Here is a 13,377-nt window from a genome sequence, read left to right on the forward strand (position 1 = left end):
GGAAGAAAAAAGTCAGCCGATACGTGGATTTAGCCTACCCCGGATTTGTCACTTGCCCCCAAATAGAGAATGCTTGGCAGCGGTAACGGAGTTCTCGCATGGAGAAAATGATCAGTGTAAATAAAGATATGTAGCGAGTAGTGTCTAAAAAAAAAGATTAGGAGGTAGGTTGCGGAAGCAGATGACTGCGACGCACCTCGAAAATTTTCTGGGGTCCGCTGTGTAGCTCTGCACGGACAGATCCTGATTGTCCAAGCCAACCCGATGCTTACGGAACCATGGGGGGAGGCACAGAGAAGTCTGTGGCAATTGCCAATCCTCCCAAGACTTGGCTGCATTGCTCTGAGTTTCGCTGATCCTCTTAGTCATAGTAGGGAAGAAAGGGCAGTTTGTCATGCGCAGTGACCCAAGCAGCGAATGCTATGCGCTAGGGTGTCGCCCAAAATAATATTTGACCACAGCAATGCAATTACTTGGAACAGGCCATTGCCTAGTTGGGAATATACTGCAGATGAGCTTGAGATGAAGATATGTCTTGAGGAGCGCGGACTACGCCGCGGACTCATGCCTTGGTGCTGACTCTGTTCGCGGGGTTAGTTGTTCCATGCAAGACGAGCACATCCTTGGCACAGAGCCTCGCTAGACTCTATCCTACCATGGGTTAGGGTTAAGTGGTCCAGCTAGCGAGCTTGGTATTCAGTAGTGCAAGTATTGTACTATGGAAGGGTGGGTATCAATGTTCCGGATGGAAGCGCTCGCTAAGGCGTCTAGTTGGCCTATAGATCAGCTAAAAATAGCTCAAGATAGAAATCTCGCTTGGTGGTGCGATTTGTCTCAAGCGTGTGCTTAGCCACAACGCAGTCTTGGCCAACGTAGTCTTGGCGGCTTAGTTAATCACCTTCGTGCCGGGAAGAGCATGGAATAGTCACGAGCATGGGAAGAAAGAAAGCACGGACTGACGCAGAGCGCGGGGCCCATGGTGTTTCAGACGGAGAATTTCCGCTGCTTGCATCTCTGGGGCTGTATGCTTCCAACACTACGGGAGACGGCAACTGTTTGTTTCGAGCATTGAGCGATCAACTGTACGGTGACGAGTCACATTTTCGAGAGATCAGATCAGGCTCAGTCGGATACATCAAGGCCCATCCGGACCGGTTTGCAGCGTTTGTTGGAGAGTTTGGAGAGTCGTTTGACACGTATACCAAACGTTTGATGCAAGACGCGGTGTACGGAGGGCACCTGGAGGTAGTGGCTGCCGCTGAGCACTATGCAGCCGACATTGCCATCTACCAGGCAGATCAAATGTATATTGTGCAGCCCATCGAGGCAGTTGCGAACAAGACTTTACACATTGCCTATCACACCTGGGAGCACTATTCGAGTGTTCGGAACAAGAGCGGTCCTCACAGCGGGCCACCCCAGGTCTCAGCAAAGAGTGGCCCGGTTCCCATAGCCAAAGAAGAGGTTCCGAGGTGGAAGCTGGAAATTGTGATGCGGAGCTGTCCCGAAGCTGAAGAGCAGACGATTATAAGCAAACTCAAGACTAAAGACTACGGGCAGGTTATCGAAGAGCTTTTGACGGAGCCGGATCGCCAGTCGGATCACCAGCCTATCACAGAGCCCACGATAGAGGCCGGCCCAACGGTGAAAGAAGAGCGCACTGCAGAAGCCGGCCGACCCAAGAAGCGGCAAAGTGTTCGTGAGAAGCGCGGCCAGGCCCGCAAAAAGGCTCTAGAGCGCAAGCTCAACAAGAATAAAAGAAGGTCGGAGCCGGCCGTTTCGGACCAGGCCAGCGAGCCAGCGGTGAATTTGCCGGATAAAACTATTTATATTTAATAAAGGGGACTTGCAGAGTGTTCTGTTATGGAAAAAAAAGTACGTAGGCAAATTCCTCTAGGTTAAGTTCTCAGCGAGGAAAAAAAATTATTGACGAGCGTCGAGAATCTGCTTGACCTTGGCAGCGTTGGCGCCCTTGACGACGTCGACCTGCTCGCCCTCCTTGAAAAGAATAATAGTGGGCACGGCAGAGACAGCAAACTCGCTGGCGATCTCGGCGACCTGCTCGATGTCAACCTTGTAGAAGCTGACGTTGGTGTACTGCTTCTCGAAGTTCTCCAGCACAGGAGCAATCATCTTGCAAGGGCCACACCAGGTGGCGAAAAACTCAACGAGCACAAGGCCGGAACCAATCTTGGAGCGGAAGTCGGCAGCAGAGGCAATTTGGGAAACCATTCTGGGAGTTGTGGTGGTGAAGAAACGTTGAGAGGAGAGGCGGGTGCCTGAAATACTAAGCCGAAGCATACTACACTTGCTGCATCATTACAAATTATATGCTAAGAGGTCACTAGTCTCCAGGGTGTTAGATGCACGCTTATGGCATCGTTGCGTCTGGACCGGTCCGGGGGGTCATTTCGAGAAGGATAAAGCAAAACTAAGAGTTAAATAATATAGTAAAACTAAAACGCGGCTTTGGCCTGCTGGAACAGGTGCTTTGCGTAGCCGTGGGCCTGGTACGACGACTGCAGGGTCGACGAGGCAGAGCCCACCTGCGCGTACAGGTCGCGGGCCAGTTCCTGGGCGGCGTTCATGGTTTCAGTGGCGCCGTTTGTGTACACGTAAACTCCGGTCGACAGCAGTAGTGCCAAGACAGCGAGTTTGAAGAGCACGACAAAGGATGACCATAGCATGCGCACGGTGCGATGCACAATCAGCAGCACCAGGTACACCACCGACAGCGACACGAGAATCCGCGTGAGTCCTGCGGTGTCTCCGCTGGAGAGCGCCTCGACAATGCTGCGAGCCAGAGTATATAGAAAGCCTAGGCCAAGGCCCACCCAGTAAACAATTAGTTCCAAAACCGCCATGTTGGTTGTTTTCGCGGTTAGTCAGTAAAACGAACCATGGAGCGAGAGTTTGAAAAATACACGAGCTGCGACGCTGCAGACGCCATGGTAGCCGTCGGGGGCGCCAATGATGGAGGGGCAATTCCATTCGTGCATCAGCAGTCAGGTCGGGCCGGTGCAACCATTGCCGGGCCTGCGTATACTGTCGAGTATGCCCCGCAGAGCGATCCTCGCCCGGCAGTTTCCGGTCATTATATTGATAGCGTGCCCGCCGGAGCAATTGTGCTAATTGCGACTGCTGCAGACTGCCAGCTTGACTATGCACCCTACACTTCGCTGCGTAACTCGCTCTATGGCGGGCTAATGTCCACGAGAGCCAAGTACCTGGGGGCCGCGGGCACCGTGGTGCTCGGGCTAATTAGGGACATTGCTGAGCACCGCCGGCTAGACTACCCGGTTTACTCGTATGGATTGGGCTCTTGTGCCCCGAACAAGCTGGCCAAAGTGGTTGCAGTCAACGAACCTGTCGTCATTGGCGACCGAACAGTGCGTCCGGGCGATGTGGTGGTCGCCGACGAAAACGGCGTGGTCACTGTGCCTGCCGACAAGGCCAACGCCTGCCTGGACTATATGCCATTGCGTGCAAAGGCCGACGAGCTCGCTGCCGAAGACATTGCCGGCGGCATCCCGGCGGCCACCGCCCAGAAGAACCGACGTCAGGGGCTTCCTAAATAAGTTATCTACACTCTATTATCTGGAATTAGCATTGGACTGGGCCTGAGCGTGAATAGTGTCTTCGTGTGTTTGCAGGTGAGAAGCGTACTTGGACCGGCGGTTCTTCTTGGTGACCATGGCGTTGGCGACGATCTCTTCAAACAGCTGCACCTGCTCGCTTTCTTCAGCAGTACGCTTGCTTTCCTTGAACACTCGGCCAATCATTACCAGTCCTCTAGCACGATCCAGGCGCTTGTACAGGGGCACTCTGCGATCGTTGAGCACAACGTCGCACACCTCCCGCAGCACGCTCTGCACCTCGAACCGGGAGCCCATCCAAACGGCAGCAAGGACTTTGCCAAGCATGGTTTGCTCCATTTGTGCTCTATGGTCCTCGCTTAGCTGAGCACCCTCTTCTTCGAGCTTTTGCATGTCCTGGATAGCCGACTGGGCGTCCAGAGCGGTGCTGACCGTGTTCCAGCCGTCCTTGATCATGCTGCCCTTTTCCTTGAACTTGGAAAAGAAGCCGCCAAAGCCCAACAGTTTCTGGCTTTTGAGCATTGTCGAGCCCTTAGAAATATAGATCGAGCCGATTGTGTGCAACAGCTCGAGGCCAAACGACTCCATTTTCAGCTCATCGGCTTCAGCCTTGATTCTGTCCATGAAAAATCGCGAGACATCGGGCCCCATATCGGACTCGGTCCAGAAGGACAGTTTGTCGCAAAGCAGTCCAGCAAGCTGCATCACCCGTTGCTGACGGGCTGCAGCACTTTCTTTGGACAGTCGGCTCTGGACCTCGCGCTGGCGCTGACGCGCGGAAATACGGGCCTGCCGCTCTTCTCTGGCGGCCTCAAAAGAGTCGTGGCGGTGGTGGTGCAAAAAGCCCCCATGCGGGCGGCCCATCGACGGCGACGGACCAGGGCCATTGGGGCTAGCTGTGCGACCGGGACTGGTGGGCCCGCCGGGCGGCGTCGGGGTGTAGCCAGGGGAATTCGGGTCCATGGCCTGCTCTTCCTCCATCATCGCACCCATTTGCTGCATATCCCGCAACAAGCCCAGTTCGCCGATCCATGGTTGGAACGCCTCACCGCCGAAGATGTTGGTCATGGCCTCTAGCGGGTCCTCAAAGCCCTGCTCGGGCACGGCCTTGTCTTTACCCAGAGTGTCGTAGCGCTTTCGCAGCTCCGGGTCACTGAGAACCTGGTATGCTTCACTAATCTCCTGGAACCGGACCTTTGCTGTCTCATCACCAGGATTCTTGTCCGGGTGGTGCTTGATTGCCTGCTTGCGGTACGCACGCTTGATTTCGCTCGCGTCGGCGTCGACCGAAATACCCAATATCTCGTAGTATGCCGTATCAACCACCATTTCTAGACACACGAACTTGCTTGGTAGGTTTCTAAACCCCGTCGGCTTACATGATCGGCTATTGCGTTGTCATGCAGGTGCTTGAATCATCACATGGCAGGGCTTAGCACGGAGAGTTGGCGCGACAGCGGCGACGGAAGGGCCGTTTGACTGCTAAACTGTTGTCGCTTTTCTATATGGACCACCCCGCTAGTGCAAGGGCTCGCTATGTACGTGAATGTCTCTTAAACCAGGTCATCCCCGCGTCATGGGTAGTCAGCCAAAGGCGACAGCCTGCACGACGATGGTTTTAAGCAGGATATGTTACTCTACGACTCAGAGGGTTGCAAAGGGCCCTCAGCCACCCTGCCACAGAAATAGCAGACTGGCCCTTGTGAGTGTCGCAAGTTGAAAAGTTTTTTTTACTCAGCAGGGACATTTCACCATGTCGTCGCTCAACGACCAGCTCAACTCGTTTCGGGCCAAGGTGCGCAACGCGCCTGTTCTGGGGAAGCGGATCATTCCGCAGGTACCACAGACCGAGACGAGCGGCGGGACAGGGCCGGACGGGGGCGACGCAGCCAAGCGCCGCAAAACCGCCGTCGTGTACTCGCAGCCGGCGTCCGCAGGCACCGGGCTGCACCGCTCGACCCAGCTTGTGCATGCCATTGAGTACCTGCGCAAGCACGAGCAGCCGATTCTATTTGCTGATTTGGAAAACTACCTGTCGTCGCCCGTGCAGCCGCTGATTCCCATGCTGCAGCAACACCGCAATGTGCGGGTGAACCTCAAGGACCAGACGGCGACGTATGTGTCCAAATTCGATATTTATTCTGCCAATGACCTGCTGCGTTTCCTCAAGACCCAGAAGTCGTACCAGGGGACCAGCGTCAAGGATCTCAAGGACGGGTGGAGCCAGGCGATTCCGACGATAAATCGGCTGGAGCAAGAAAATAAGTTATTGGTTTTGCGGAACAAAAAGGACAACACGCCGCGCCTGATCTGGCCGAACGAGGCCGGCCCGCTTTCCACAATTGACCAGGTCTTTGTTGATCTGTGGCGTACTGCCAAGGTGCCCTCCAGCTCAGACCTGCCGGGCACCCTGGAGCGGGTGGGGCTGAAACCGTCGTCGGTGGATCCCAGCAGCATCAAGCAGATCAAAAGGGCGCCCGAGAAGAAAACAAAGAAAAACCACAGAGGGAAAATCACAAATACCCATCTTCGGGGCGTGCTCAAGGACTACTCAACCTGAGCCGCTGATTACCCACCCTCTCCCGCTCGGCTCTCCTCTTACCCCATCTTTGTCATGTGTATCTTTCTTGCCTCGAGGCTACACCCGGACTAGTAAGTATAGGCCACGCGGAACAACAATCAAGCAACTAACAAGTGCGCTGGTGATTTTATCCAACCGGGACGAGTACATTGAGCGAGAGACTCAGTCGGCTCATTGGTGGCCTGACGGCATTTACGCACCAAAGGACTTGAAGAGGGGAGGAACGTGGATGGGCGTTTCGGACACGGGGCGACTGGCCGTGCTTGTCAATTTCCACGAAAAACAGCCCATTGGTGAGCTTAGTCGCGGACTGCTTCCGGTTTCTTATCTCACAAGCGAAATGTCCGCCACAGACTGGGCTAACGATACCAGGTCTTTACACGCCGACGCTCTCAAGCTAGCTGGAGGCTTCATGATGATGTTTGGCGACATAACTCCGGCAAATGGGGAAATCCAGCCACTGGAGCTGCTCTCAAATCGCCAGCCTCCGGAGGTGCTACTGGGTGACGATTGCCCTGTACTGTGTATGTCTAACGGGCCCTTGTCCGACAAATCCTGGGAAAAAACTGAAACGCTCGCCAGGGTATTCGAGCCTTTGCTGAGTTTGCATGGTGACGAGTTTATCAAGCAGTGCTTCAAGTTGCTTTCGACGACGTGTGTTGCTGACACCCTCACCATAGAGGACATACGCAAAACCGTGTTTGTTCCTCGCTGCCAATTGCCCAGCGGTCCGTACGCTACTCGCACGCAGACGATTGTTCTGGTTGACCGCAAGGGCCAAGTTACTTATATGGAAAAAACACTCGGTCCCGAGGCCGGGGACCCCGACGCACAAGTCGAGCCCGTAGTGGAACAATTTAATATTAAATAGCATTTATTTTGATTTTGTTTTGTCTTTCTTGTCCTTTTTGTCCTTTTTGTCCTTTTTGTCCTTTTTGTCTTTCTTGGACTTTTCCTTGTGGCTCTTGGACTTTTCCTTGAGGGGAGAATCAACCTCAGGCTTTGCGACTTTCCGGGGACTCTCGCTGGCAATACCAAACGCTTTGGCGCTGTAGCCGGTGGGGAAGTGTCGCATTCGCATGTTCTTTACCTGCTCCACTCGGGGCTTTGCAACTCGAACCTCGTCGTAATCGATCTTGGGCAGGCCCACCCGTTTTGTGAGAACCATGACTTTGCTCGGCTTGGTTCCGGTGGGATGCAAAACAGAGTTGGTATCGGGGATCAGGACCTGGCAATTACCAACTGGCATCTCGGTTGCTTTGAGAGCGTAGGTCGAGGCGCCCACCTGGATCTCGCTCTCAGAAACGACCTTTGCATCTGCAATATCCACATTGTTAGGAATTTGGACAAGCCATAGCTCGTCCTCAGGCTTAAGAGCCAAGGGCTCGCCGAATGAAACTTTTTGATAGCCGGCAGGCATAAAAAATTAGTAACGAAAAAACCCTGGCTAAATAGGATCTTGCCAGAGCCGACTCGTTGGAAAAGCCAACTAGCTATTTCAGACATATCCTCAACGTTGGCACAAATTAGAACAGTTCTAGCTAAAACATAGTCTCTCTGTCTGCTACAATATCTACAAAACCATCACGAGAATCTTGTCAACTTACTAATGGTAAATTTTGCTCGTGGTGCGATGGCTCGCCAGTTTGGCCGGCCTATGGCCCGGATGTACAGCGAAGTTGCCAAAGACGCCACCAAGGACTTGCGGCAGAAACGCGAGGAGCATCTTGAGCAGCTGAAAAAGTACTACCCACCGTCGCTGATCAAGTCTATCCTGGCCGCAGAGGCAGCGGTCACTCCTGAGATGTGGGCTAATCGCAAAGCTCCTGCGCGTGCTTTTGCTCCAAACTACGCCGACGACTACGCGGAGTACGATCCTCTCTACGACCACGCCCGGGGAGAGTGGGTGGACAAAACAAAGCCCAGACAGCCTATCCCGCAGAGGGTGCTTCCAGGCAGTCAAGTCCCCCCAGACATCATGTCTTCTCGGGCGCCCTCGGCTACAAACCTCACACAACTCGAGCAGCTGACCGGTCTTAAAGCCGAGTACCTGCGAAAGCTAGTGTGCAAGCCGCTCATTCGCAAGCGGGTTGTCAACATGACTCGTCTCGGTAAACGCCCCAGCTACTACGCGTTGGCAGTTGTAGGCGATATGAATGGCCACGTGGGTATTGGCGAGGGCCGCGACTCCAAGCTGGCTACCAAAGCGGTCGCTCATGCCCACTGGGAGGCGGTGAAAAATCTCAGATACATCCCCCGGTTCGAGGACCGCACAATCTATGGTGACATTACACACAAACGCGGTGCGGTAGTGATCAATCTGCGGTCGTCTGCTCCCGGCTCAGGCCTTCGCGTCAACCACATTATTTACGAGATCTGCAAGGTCGCCGGCATCAAGGACCTGGTCGGCAACGTCTACCGGTCGCGAAACCCCATGAACGTGGCCAAGACTGCCCTCGAGGCTCTGTCGACCAAGCAGGTTTTGATTGACGAAATCGCAGCCGATCGCGGCAAGCGGGTGGTCGATGTGACAAACACCTACTTGAACTTTTAATGTATATACTTTAGCTGCTTTTTTTTACTGTGGTGGGTGCGTCCTGCATCGTGTTCTGTTTCAGGAGCGGCGTTCAATAACTAGTTCAGGCATGCCGTACATTGAGTTGATCAGGGACTGGCGGGAAAGCATGGCCAGGTCCTTGTGGCCCTGGGCGAGCGCCTGCTGGATCTCGGCCGAGTCCGTCAGCTCCATGTTCGACCGAAATCCGTCTCGCGCTCTCCGGATGGCGTAGTTCCGGAAATTATAGTTGTTAAACTGGTTTGCCTTCCGCAAAATCTCCCGGTACAGCTGGAGGGTCTTCATGGTGATGTGCTTGGTAAGCGGCCGGCCTCTCAGAAACTTTAAATTTAACTACCCCAGACAAGCAAGGGTGTGCATGGAGAGAATTGCTATATACAGCTTTATTTAGGGACGATAAACGAACGGGCCTTTTCAATTTCGCCCTTGGATCCCAGCCAGACGCCGGAGCGCTCGTGGATGGTCTCGGGGACCAGGTCGAGGATGCGCGTGCCGTCGTCGTTGATGGCCTCGCCGCCGGCTTGCTCAATGATCATTGCCATGGGGAAACCCTCGTAGAGCAAACGCAGCTTGCCCTTTTTGGACTTTTTGTCAGCAGGATAGGCGAAAATGCCGCCGTACAGAATGGTGCGGTGGACATCAGCAACCATGGAGCCAATGTAGCGGGCCGAGTAGGGCTTGCTTCCGTCCTTGGGGAATTTGAGGCTCTCAAAGTACGCGCGAGTGCCATCAGACCAGTAGGCGGTGTTACCCTCGTTGACAGAGTAGATGCTGCGAGTGTGCGGGACTTTGAGATTGGGGTGGGTGAGAATGAACTCGCCCAGGGAGTCGTCGAGGGTGAATCCGTTGAGGCCGTTACCCATGGTGATAACAAGGTTGGCAGAAGCACCGTACATGGTGTAGCCGGCGCAAACAAGCTCCTTGCCGGAGCGCAGCACGTCCTTGATGGAGCCCTGCGAGCCCTCGAGCAAGCGGTAGATGCCGAAAATGGTGCCGACAGAAACACCGGCGTCCAGATTGGACGAGCCGTCAATGGGATCGCACACGACCGCGTAGCGGCCCTGGCCAGAAAGCAGAATGAGGTCCTCTTGCTCTTCAGAGACAACCACCCGCACCTTGTTGGAGGCCTTCATGGCATTGATGAAAATTTCATCGCCAATGACATCGAGCTTCTTCTGGTCGTCGCCAGTGGAGTTGGAAGTACCGGACATACCCAGCAAATTGACCAGCGTAGACCGACGGATGTTAAAGGCAATCATCTTGAAAGACAGCTGGAGCGCATTCAGCAGCAATGTAAAGTCACCAGACGCCTCTGCGACCTTGTTCTGGCTCTGCAGAATAAACCTGGTGAGGGTCAAAATATCTGTCTCAACTTTGTGCTCGGTGGACATGTGGATAACCGGTTATGATCTTGCCCTGGCGATCGCGGTATTTATATATGGGGTGGCTGCGTCAGCTCATCGGGAGATGTCGGTGGGCTGCAGGCTATCTCCGCATTTCTCCGTAAGCAATGCGTGGGGTAGGAACGGGAAAAATGTTTAGGGCACTGGCGGTCTACATAATGATCTCTGGCTTTTCGACGTTGCTGCCAATGGACTTGTGAGGCAGAACGCGGCCGCCGTTGACGTAAATCTCGTCCTGAATCTCGACATCGTCACCCAGCACGGTGACGTTTTCGGTGCGAGCCCACCGCCCAATGCGCGAATTCCAGCCTACAATAGTTTGCTTCACATGAGCGTGAGGTTTCACAACCGCATTGGACATGATGACTGAGCGGGAAATCCGCGCACCATCACCAATCTCCACGCCGGGGCCGACTACTACATTAGGCCCCAGCTTGGCGCTGGGAGAAATCTTGGCGGTAGGGTGGACGAGCACGTGTCCCGAGTGCAGGTAAGAAGCGTCCTTGGGGACTAGCATCTCCGGGTTGCGGACGCCCAGAGAGTTAAGATAGAGGCCGGTGCCGGCCAAAAAGTCCTTGGGCTGGCCAACGTCCATCCAGTAGCCCTCGAGGTCGAACGAATGCAGAGTGCCCTTCTTGGCCAGGGCAGGGAATGTCTCCTTCTCGATGGAAGTAGGACGTAACTCAATAAGATCAATAACACTGGGGTTCAGAATGTAGATACCGGCGTTGATGCGGTTGCCTACAAACGTCACCGGCTTCTCGACAAACCGGTCGATCTTCGTGGTGCCCGGGTGGTGCACAATGACACCGTATTTGGATGGATCCTCAACCTTGGTGGCTACAATAGTTCCCTCGCCACCGTGTGCATTATGGAACTCGATCATCTCCTTAAAGGGGTAATTACAGATAACGTCTGAGTTGAGGACAAAGAAGGGAGACGGGTCCTTGGCCAAAACCTTCTCTGCCAACTTAAGCGGACCAGCAGTACCCAGAGGCTCAGTCTCAACGCTGAAAGTAATGTTCACACCGTACTCCTTCTCGTACTTTTGCAGAGTGTCCACCATGTCCTCGGGGCGGTAGTTCACCGCCAACACAATATCTGTGACTCCGGCCTCTGCAAGAGCCTCGATCTGATGTAGAATCATTGGCCGATTGCCAAACTCAACCAGAGGCTTCGGCTTGGTCAGTGTCAAAGGTCGAAGACGCGTTCCGTATCCTCCAACTAGAATCAAGCCTTTCATTTCGCGATGGTATAATGGGTTGTAAACCACGTGTACACGTAAGATTAAGTCCAGGAGGTCTAACCTAATTTGGAGCGTGCATGGTTGCTGGGGCAACTGCTAAATTGACTTTTTTTGGCTCAATATCTCACTTATTTCGAAACTTTCCCGCAAACCCCAGATTGCGCTACCTTCGACGTCCTCACTTCGCCCCTGCTCTATTTCCACTGTCTACCCCGCTTTCCCCCTTCAAACACTCAATCACAACACCTCCCAACCTTTAGTGATCGGGCAATGCCCCATATCGAGGAATATTCCCCAGATTGGGATACACCAGCAGCCGCCAAAGAGCGGAGACGCAGCTCACTTTCGAGACGTAACTCTTCCGTATGGCTGGCCTCGGCGGCGATGGATAGCCAGGGCCCCAGCCGGGCAGTCAGCCGCTGTCCCTCGGGCTGGAACCTCACGGGCCTCACTCCGTTGACCCCGCTGACCCCCGTGATTCCGCACAAAAAGAAGCGTTCGCTTGACTCCCTGCCCCAGGAAATCCTCACTATCATTCTCCAGTACGTCGTGTCCTCGGATACGGGGCCTGCTGATTTGTGCCGCCTCCTAGCCACCTGTGGGAGAATTTATGATCTCGGCGTTGCAATGCTTTACAGACACGTGGTTTTCCGTACTCCTCATGCGTTTGACAAGTTCAGATGGTCTATCGAAGGTACAGGCTATGGACAGCATGTACGAGTCTTTGATTTCAGCGCGTTCACTTCGGTTGGACTGGGCCGCACAAAGCGGATGAATTCAGAAATCCAGATGGTGACGGCGTCAACGATTCGACGGGCTCTTGATTTATGCAGCCAACTAGTTGAGTTTTTGGCGGCAGAGAGCATTGACACCGATTTGGATGCTGCGGTGCTCGATCAGCTGTTGACCATGCCGGTCCTGCAAACTCTTGATTTTTGTGGTGCAACGGCGCCCCAATTCATCGAACAGCTCCATGGCTCGCTCGTAATGCAGCAGGACTTTTCCTTCTACACTTTAACCAAGCTCTCTCTGCACTGCTGTAATACGATCCCCGCAGAGACCTTGACAGCGTTCTTATCCAAATGTCCGAATCTGACTCGCTTGGACGTCACCCACACCCAACTAACTGACGAGGCCTTACACGCAGTGCCTCCAACTGTGCAGTTGACGCACCTCTCGCTCTCTCGCTGCGTTAGAGTTTCGAATCACAGCGTGGTCAGATTCCTTGTTTTACATCCGGCATGCAAAAAACTCAAATGGCTAAACCTTATGTTTGAAGCAACAAAGCCGAACCCGCTGGGTCACCGCGATATCGATACAATCTTGCGCTTTTTGCCCAAGGGCATGACCTATCTGAACATATATGGCCAAAAGGTCACTGATGATCTCCTCCAGCTAATTGATACAAGCAAACTGCGAAGTTTGTGGTTGGGATACACCCAAGTGACAATGAAAGGCCTAGAGCACTTTCTGCCTAGCTGTCGCTCACTCAAGTTTGTGAACTTGAGTGGTATCCCGTCTATTTCTACATGGACTCTTAAAAGTCAGGAGTTCCAGAACCTCAGTTCTACAGTCGACATGTTCGAATTCAGCCCCGAGACGCTGGACAAGCTGGCGAAAATGAGAGGCTTTTTTGTGTTCCAAGGCCGCGGCCGCCGGTGCTGGCTATTCCGGTCGAAAGACAAGGTGTTGGAACGAGAGCAGTCTCAGCATAATCTCCGGCAGACTTCATTCTCATTCGGCCAAGTTGCGCTGGATCGCATCAATGCCCGAAACCAAGCCCGTCGTCCCATGGTTCAGGTCCAGCAAACCGAAAAACCTCCGCCTTCCTGGGATCCCATCTGGAGGTACGCCTCTGTGAAAGTCAACGTGTCTTTGATCGGGCTTGGAAACGTCTCATCTCCTGCAATCTACGGAAACGAAGGATTTTACAATTACTATGCGTACCATAATATTTAACGTAGCTGTATTTTTTG

At 53.7% G+C, this 13,377-nt stretch overlaps 12 protein-coding genes across 12 annotated transcripts; 6 read left to right on the forward strand and 6 right to left on the reverse strand.

Moving 5' to 3' along the window:
* Window positions 1–933: 933 nt before the first annotated feature.
* On the forward strand, window positions 934–1,836 carry B9G98_01169 (OTU domain-containing protein 3; the record flags this gene model as incomplete). Its single annotated transcript, XM_024807727.1, has 1 exon — window positions 934–1,836. One exon carries the CDS (start codon window positions 934–936, stop codon window positions 1,834–1,836), a length of 903 nt encoding a protein of 300 aa, XP_024663495.1.
* Window positions 1,837–1,923: 87 nt separating this feature from the next.
* B9G98_01170 (Thioredoxin-2) lies at window positions 1,924–2,301 on the reverse strand (the record flags this gene model as incomplete). Its single annotated transcript, XM_024807728.1, has 1 exon — window positions 1,924–2,301. One exon carries the CDS (start codon window positions 2,299–2,301, stop codon window positions 1,924–1,926), a length of 378 nt encoding a protein of 125 aa, XP_024663496.1.
* Window positions 2,302–2,456: 155 nt separating this feature from the next.
* B9G98_01171 (hypothetical protein) lies at window positions 2,457–2,864 on the reverse strand (the record flags this gene model as incomplete). Its single annotated transcript, XM_024807729.1, has 1 exon — window positions 2,457–2,864. The coding sequence occupies one exon, from the start codon at window positions 2,862–2,864 to the stop codon at window positions 2,457–2,459; it is 408 nt and encodes a 135-aa protein (XP_024663497.1).
* A 36-nt stretch (window positions 2,865–2,900) lies between these two features.
* On the forward strand, window positions 2,901–3,578 carry B9G98_01172 (4-hydroxy-4-methyl-2-oxoglutarate aldolase; the record flags this gene model as incomplete). Its single annotated transcript, XM_024807730.1, has 1 exon — window positions 2,901–3,578. The coding sequence occupies one exon, from the start codon at window positions 2,901–2,903 to the stop codon at window positions 3,576–3,578; it is 678 nt and encodes a 225-aa protein (XP_024663498.1).
* A 15-nt stretch (window positions 3,579–3,593) lies between these two features.
* B9G98_01173 (DnaJ-like protein 1) lies at window positions 3,594–4,925 on the reverse strand (the record flags this gene model as incomplete). Its single annotated transcript, XM_024807731.1, has 1 exon — window positions 3,594–4,925. One exon carries the CDS (start codon window positions 4,923–4,925, stop codon window positions 3,594–3,596), a length of 1,332 nt encoding a protein of 443 aa, XP_024663499.1.
* A 424-nt stretch (window positions 4,926–5,349) lies between these two features.
* On the forward strand, window positions 5,350–6,156 carry B9G98_01174 (Transcription initiation factor IIE subunit beta; the record flags this gene model as incomplete). Its single annotated transcript, XM_024807732.1, has 1 exon — window positions 5,350–6,156. The coding sequence occupies one exon, from the start codon at window positions 5,350–5,352 to the stop codon at window positions 6,154–6,156; it is 807 nt and encodes a 268-aa protein (XP_024663500.1).
* Window positions 6,157–6,210: 54 nt separating this feature from the next.
* Window positions 6,211–7,048, forward strand: B9G98_01175 (hypothetical protein; the record flags this gene model as incomplete). Its single annotated transcript, XM_024807733.1, has 2 exons — window positions 6,211–6,248; window positions 6,292–7,048. The coding sequence occupies 2 exons, from the start codon at window positions 6,211–6,213 to the stop codon at window positions 7,046–7,048; spliced, it is 795 nt and encodes a 264-aa protein (XP_024663501.1).
* A 3-nt stretch (window positions 7,049–7,051) lies between these two features.
* Window positions 7,052–7,597, reverse strand: B9G98_01176 (DNA-directed RNA polymerase I subunit RPA34; the record flags this gene model as incomplete). Its single annotated transcript, XM_024807734.1, has 1 exon — window positions 7,052–7,597. One exon carries the CDS (start codon window positions 7,595–7,597, stop codon window positions 7,052–7,054), a length of 546 nt encoding a protein of 181 aa, XP_024663502.1.
* Window positions 7,598–7,786: 189 nt separating this feature from the next.
* B9G98_01177 (37S ribosomal protein S5, mitochondrial) lies at window positions 7,787–8,731 on the forward strand (the record flags this gene model as incomplete). Its single annotated transcript, XM_024807735.1, has 1 exon — window positions 7,787–8,731. One exon carries the CDS (start codon window positions 7,787–7,789, stop codon window positions 8,729–8,731), a length of 945 nt encoding a protein of 314 aa, XP_024663503.1.
* Window positions 8,732–9,135: 404 nt separating this feature from the next.
* On the reverse strand, window positions 9,136–10,143 carry B9G98_01178 (Fructose-1,6-bisphosphatase; the record flags this gene model as incomplete). Its single annotated transcript, XM_024807736.1, has 1 exon — window positions 9,136–10,143. One exon carries the CDS (start codon window positions 10,141–10,143, stop codon window positions 9,136–9,138), a length of 1,008 nt encoding a protein of 335 aa, XP_024663504.1.
* A 163-nt stretch (window positions 10,144–10,306) lies between these two features.
* Window positions 10,307–11,398, reverse strand: B9G98_01179 (Mannose-1-phosphate guanyltransferase; the record flags this gene model as incomplete). The annotated part of the gene is made up of 1 exon (XM_024807737.1): window positions 10,307–11,398. One exon carries the CDS (start codon window positions 11,396–11,398, stop codon window positions 10,307–10,309), a length of 1,092 nt encoding a protein of 363 aa, XP_024663505.1.
* A 273-nt stretch (window positions 11,399–11,671) lies between these two features.
* B9G98_01180 (hypothetical protein) lies at window positions 11,672–13,360 on the forward strand (the record flags this gene model as incomplete). Its single annotated transcript, XM_024807738.1, has 1 exon — window positions 11,672–13,360. One exon carries the CDS (start codon window positions 11,672–11,674, stop codon window positions 13,358–13,360), a length of 1,689 nt encoding a protein of 562 aa, XP_024663506.1.
* Window positions 13,361–13,377: the final 17 nt, after the last annotated feature.

This window comes from Wickerhamiella sorbophila, assembly GCF_002251995.1.
Source record: "Wickerhamiella sorbophila strain DS02 chromosome Unknown contig1, whole genome shotgun sequence".
NCBI lineage: Eukaryota > Fungi > Ascomycota > Dipodascomycetes > Dipodascales > Trichomonascaceae > Wickerhamiella > Wickerhamiella sorbophila.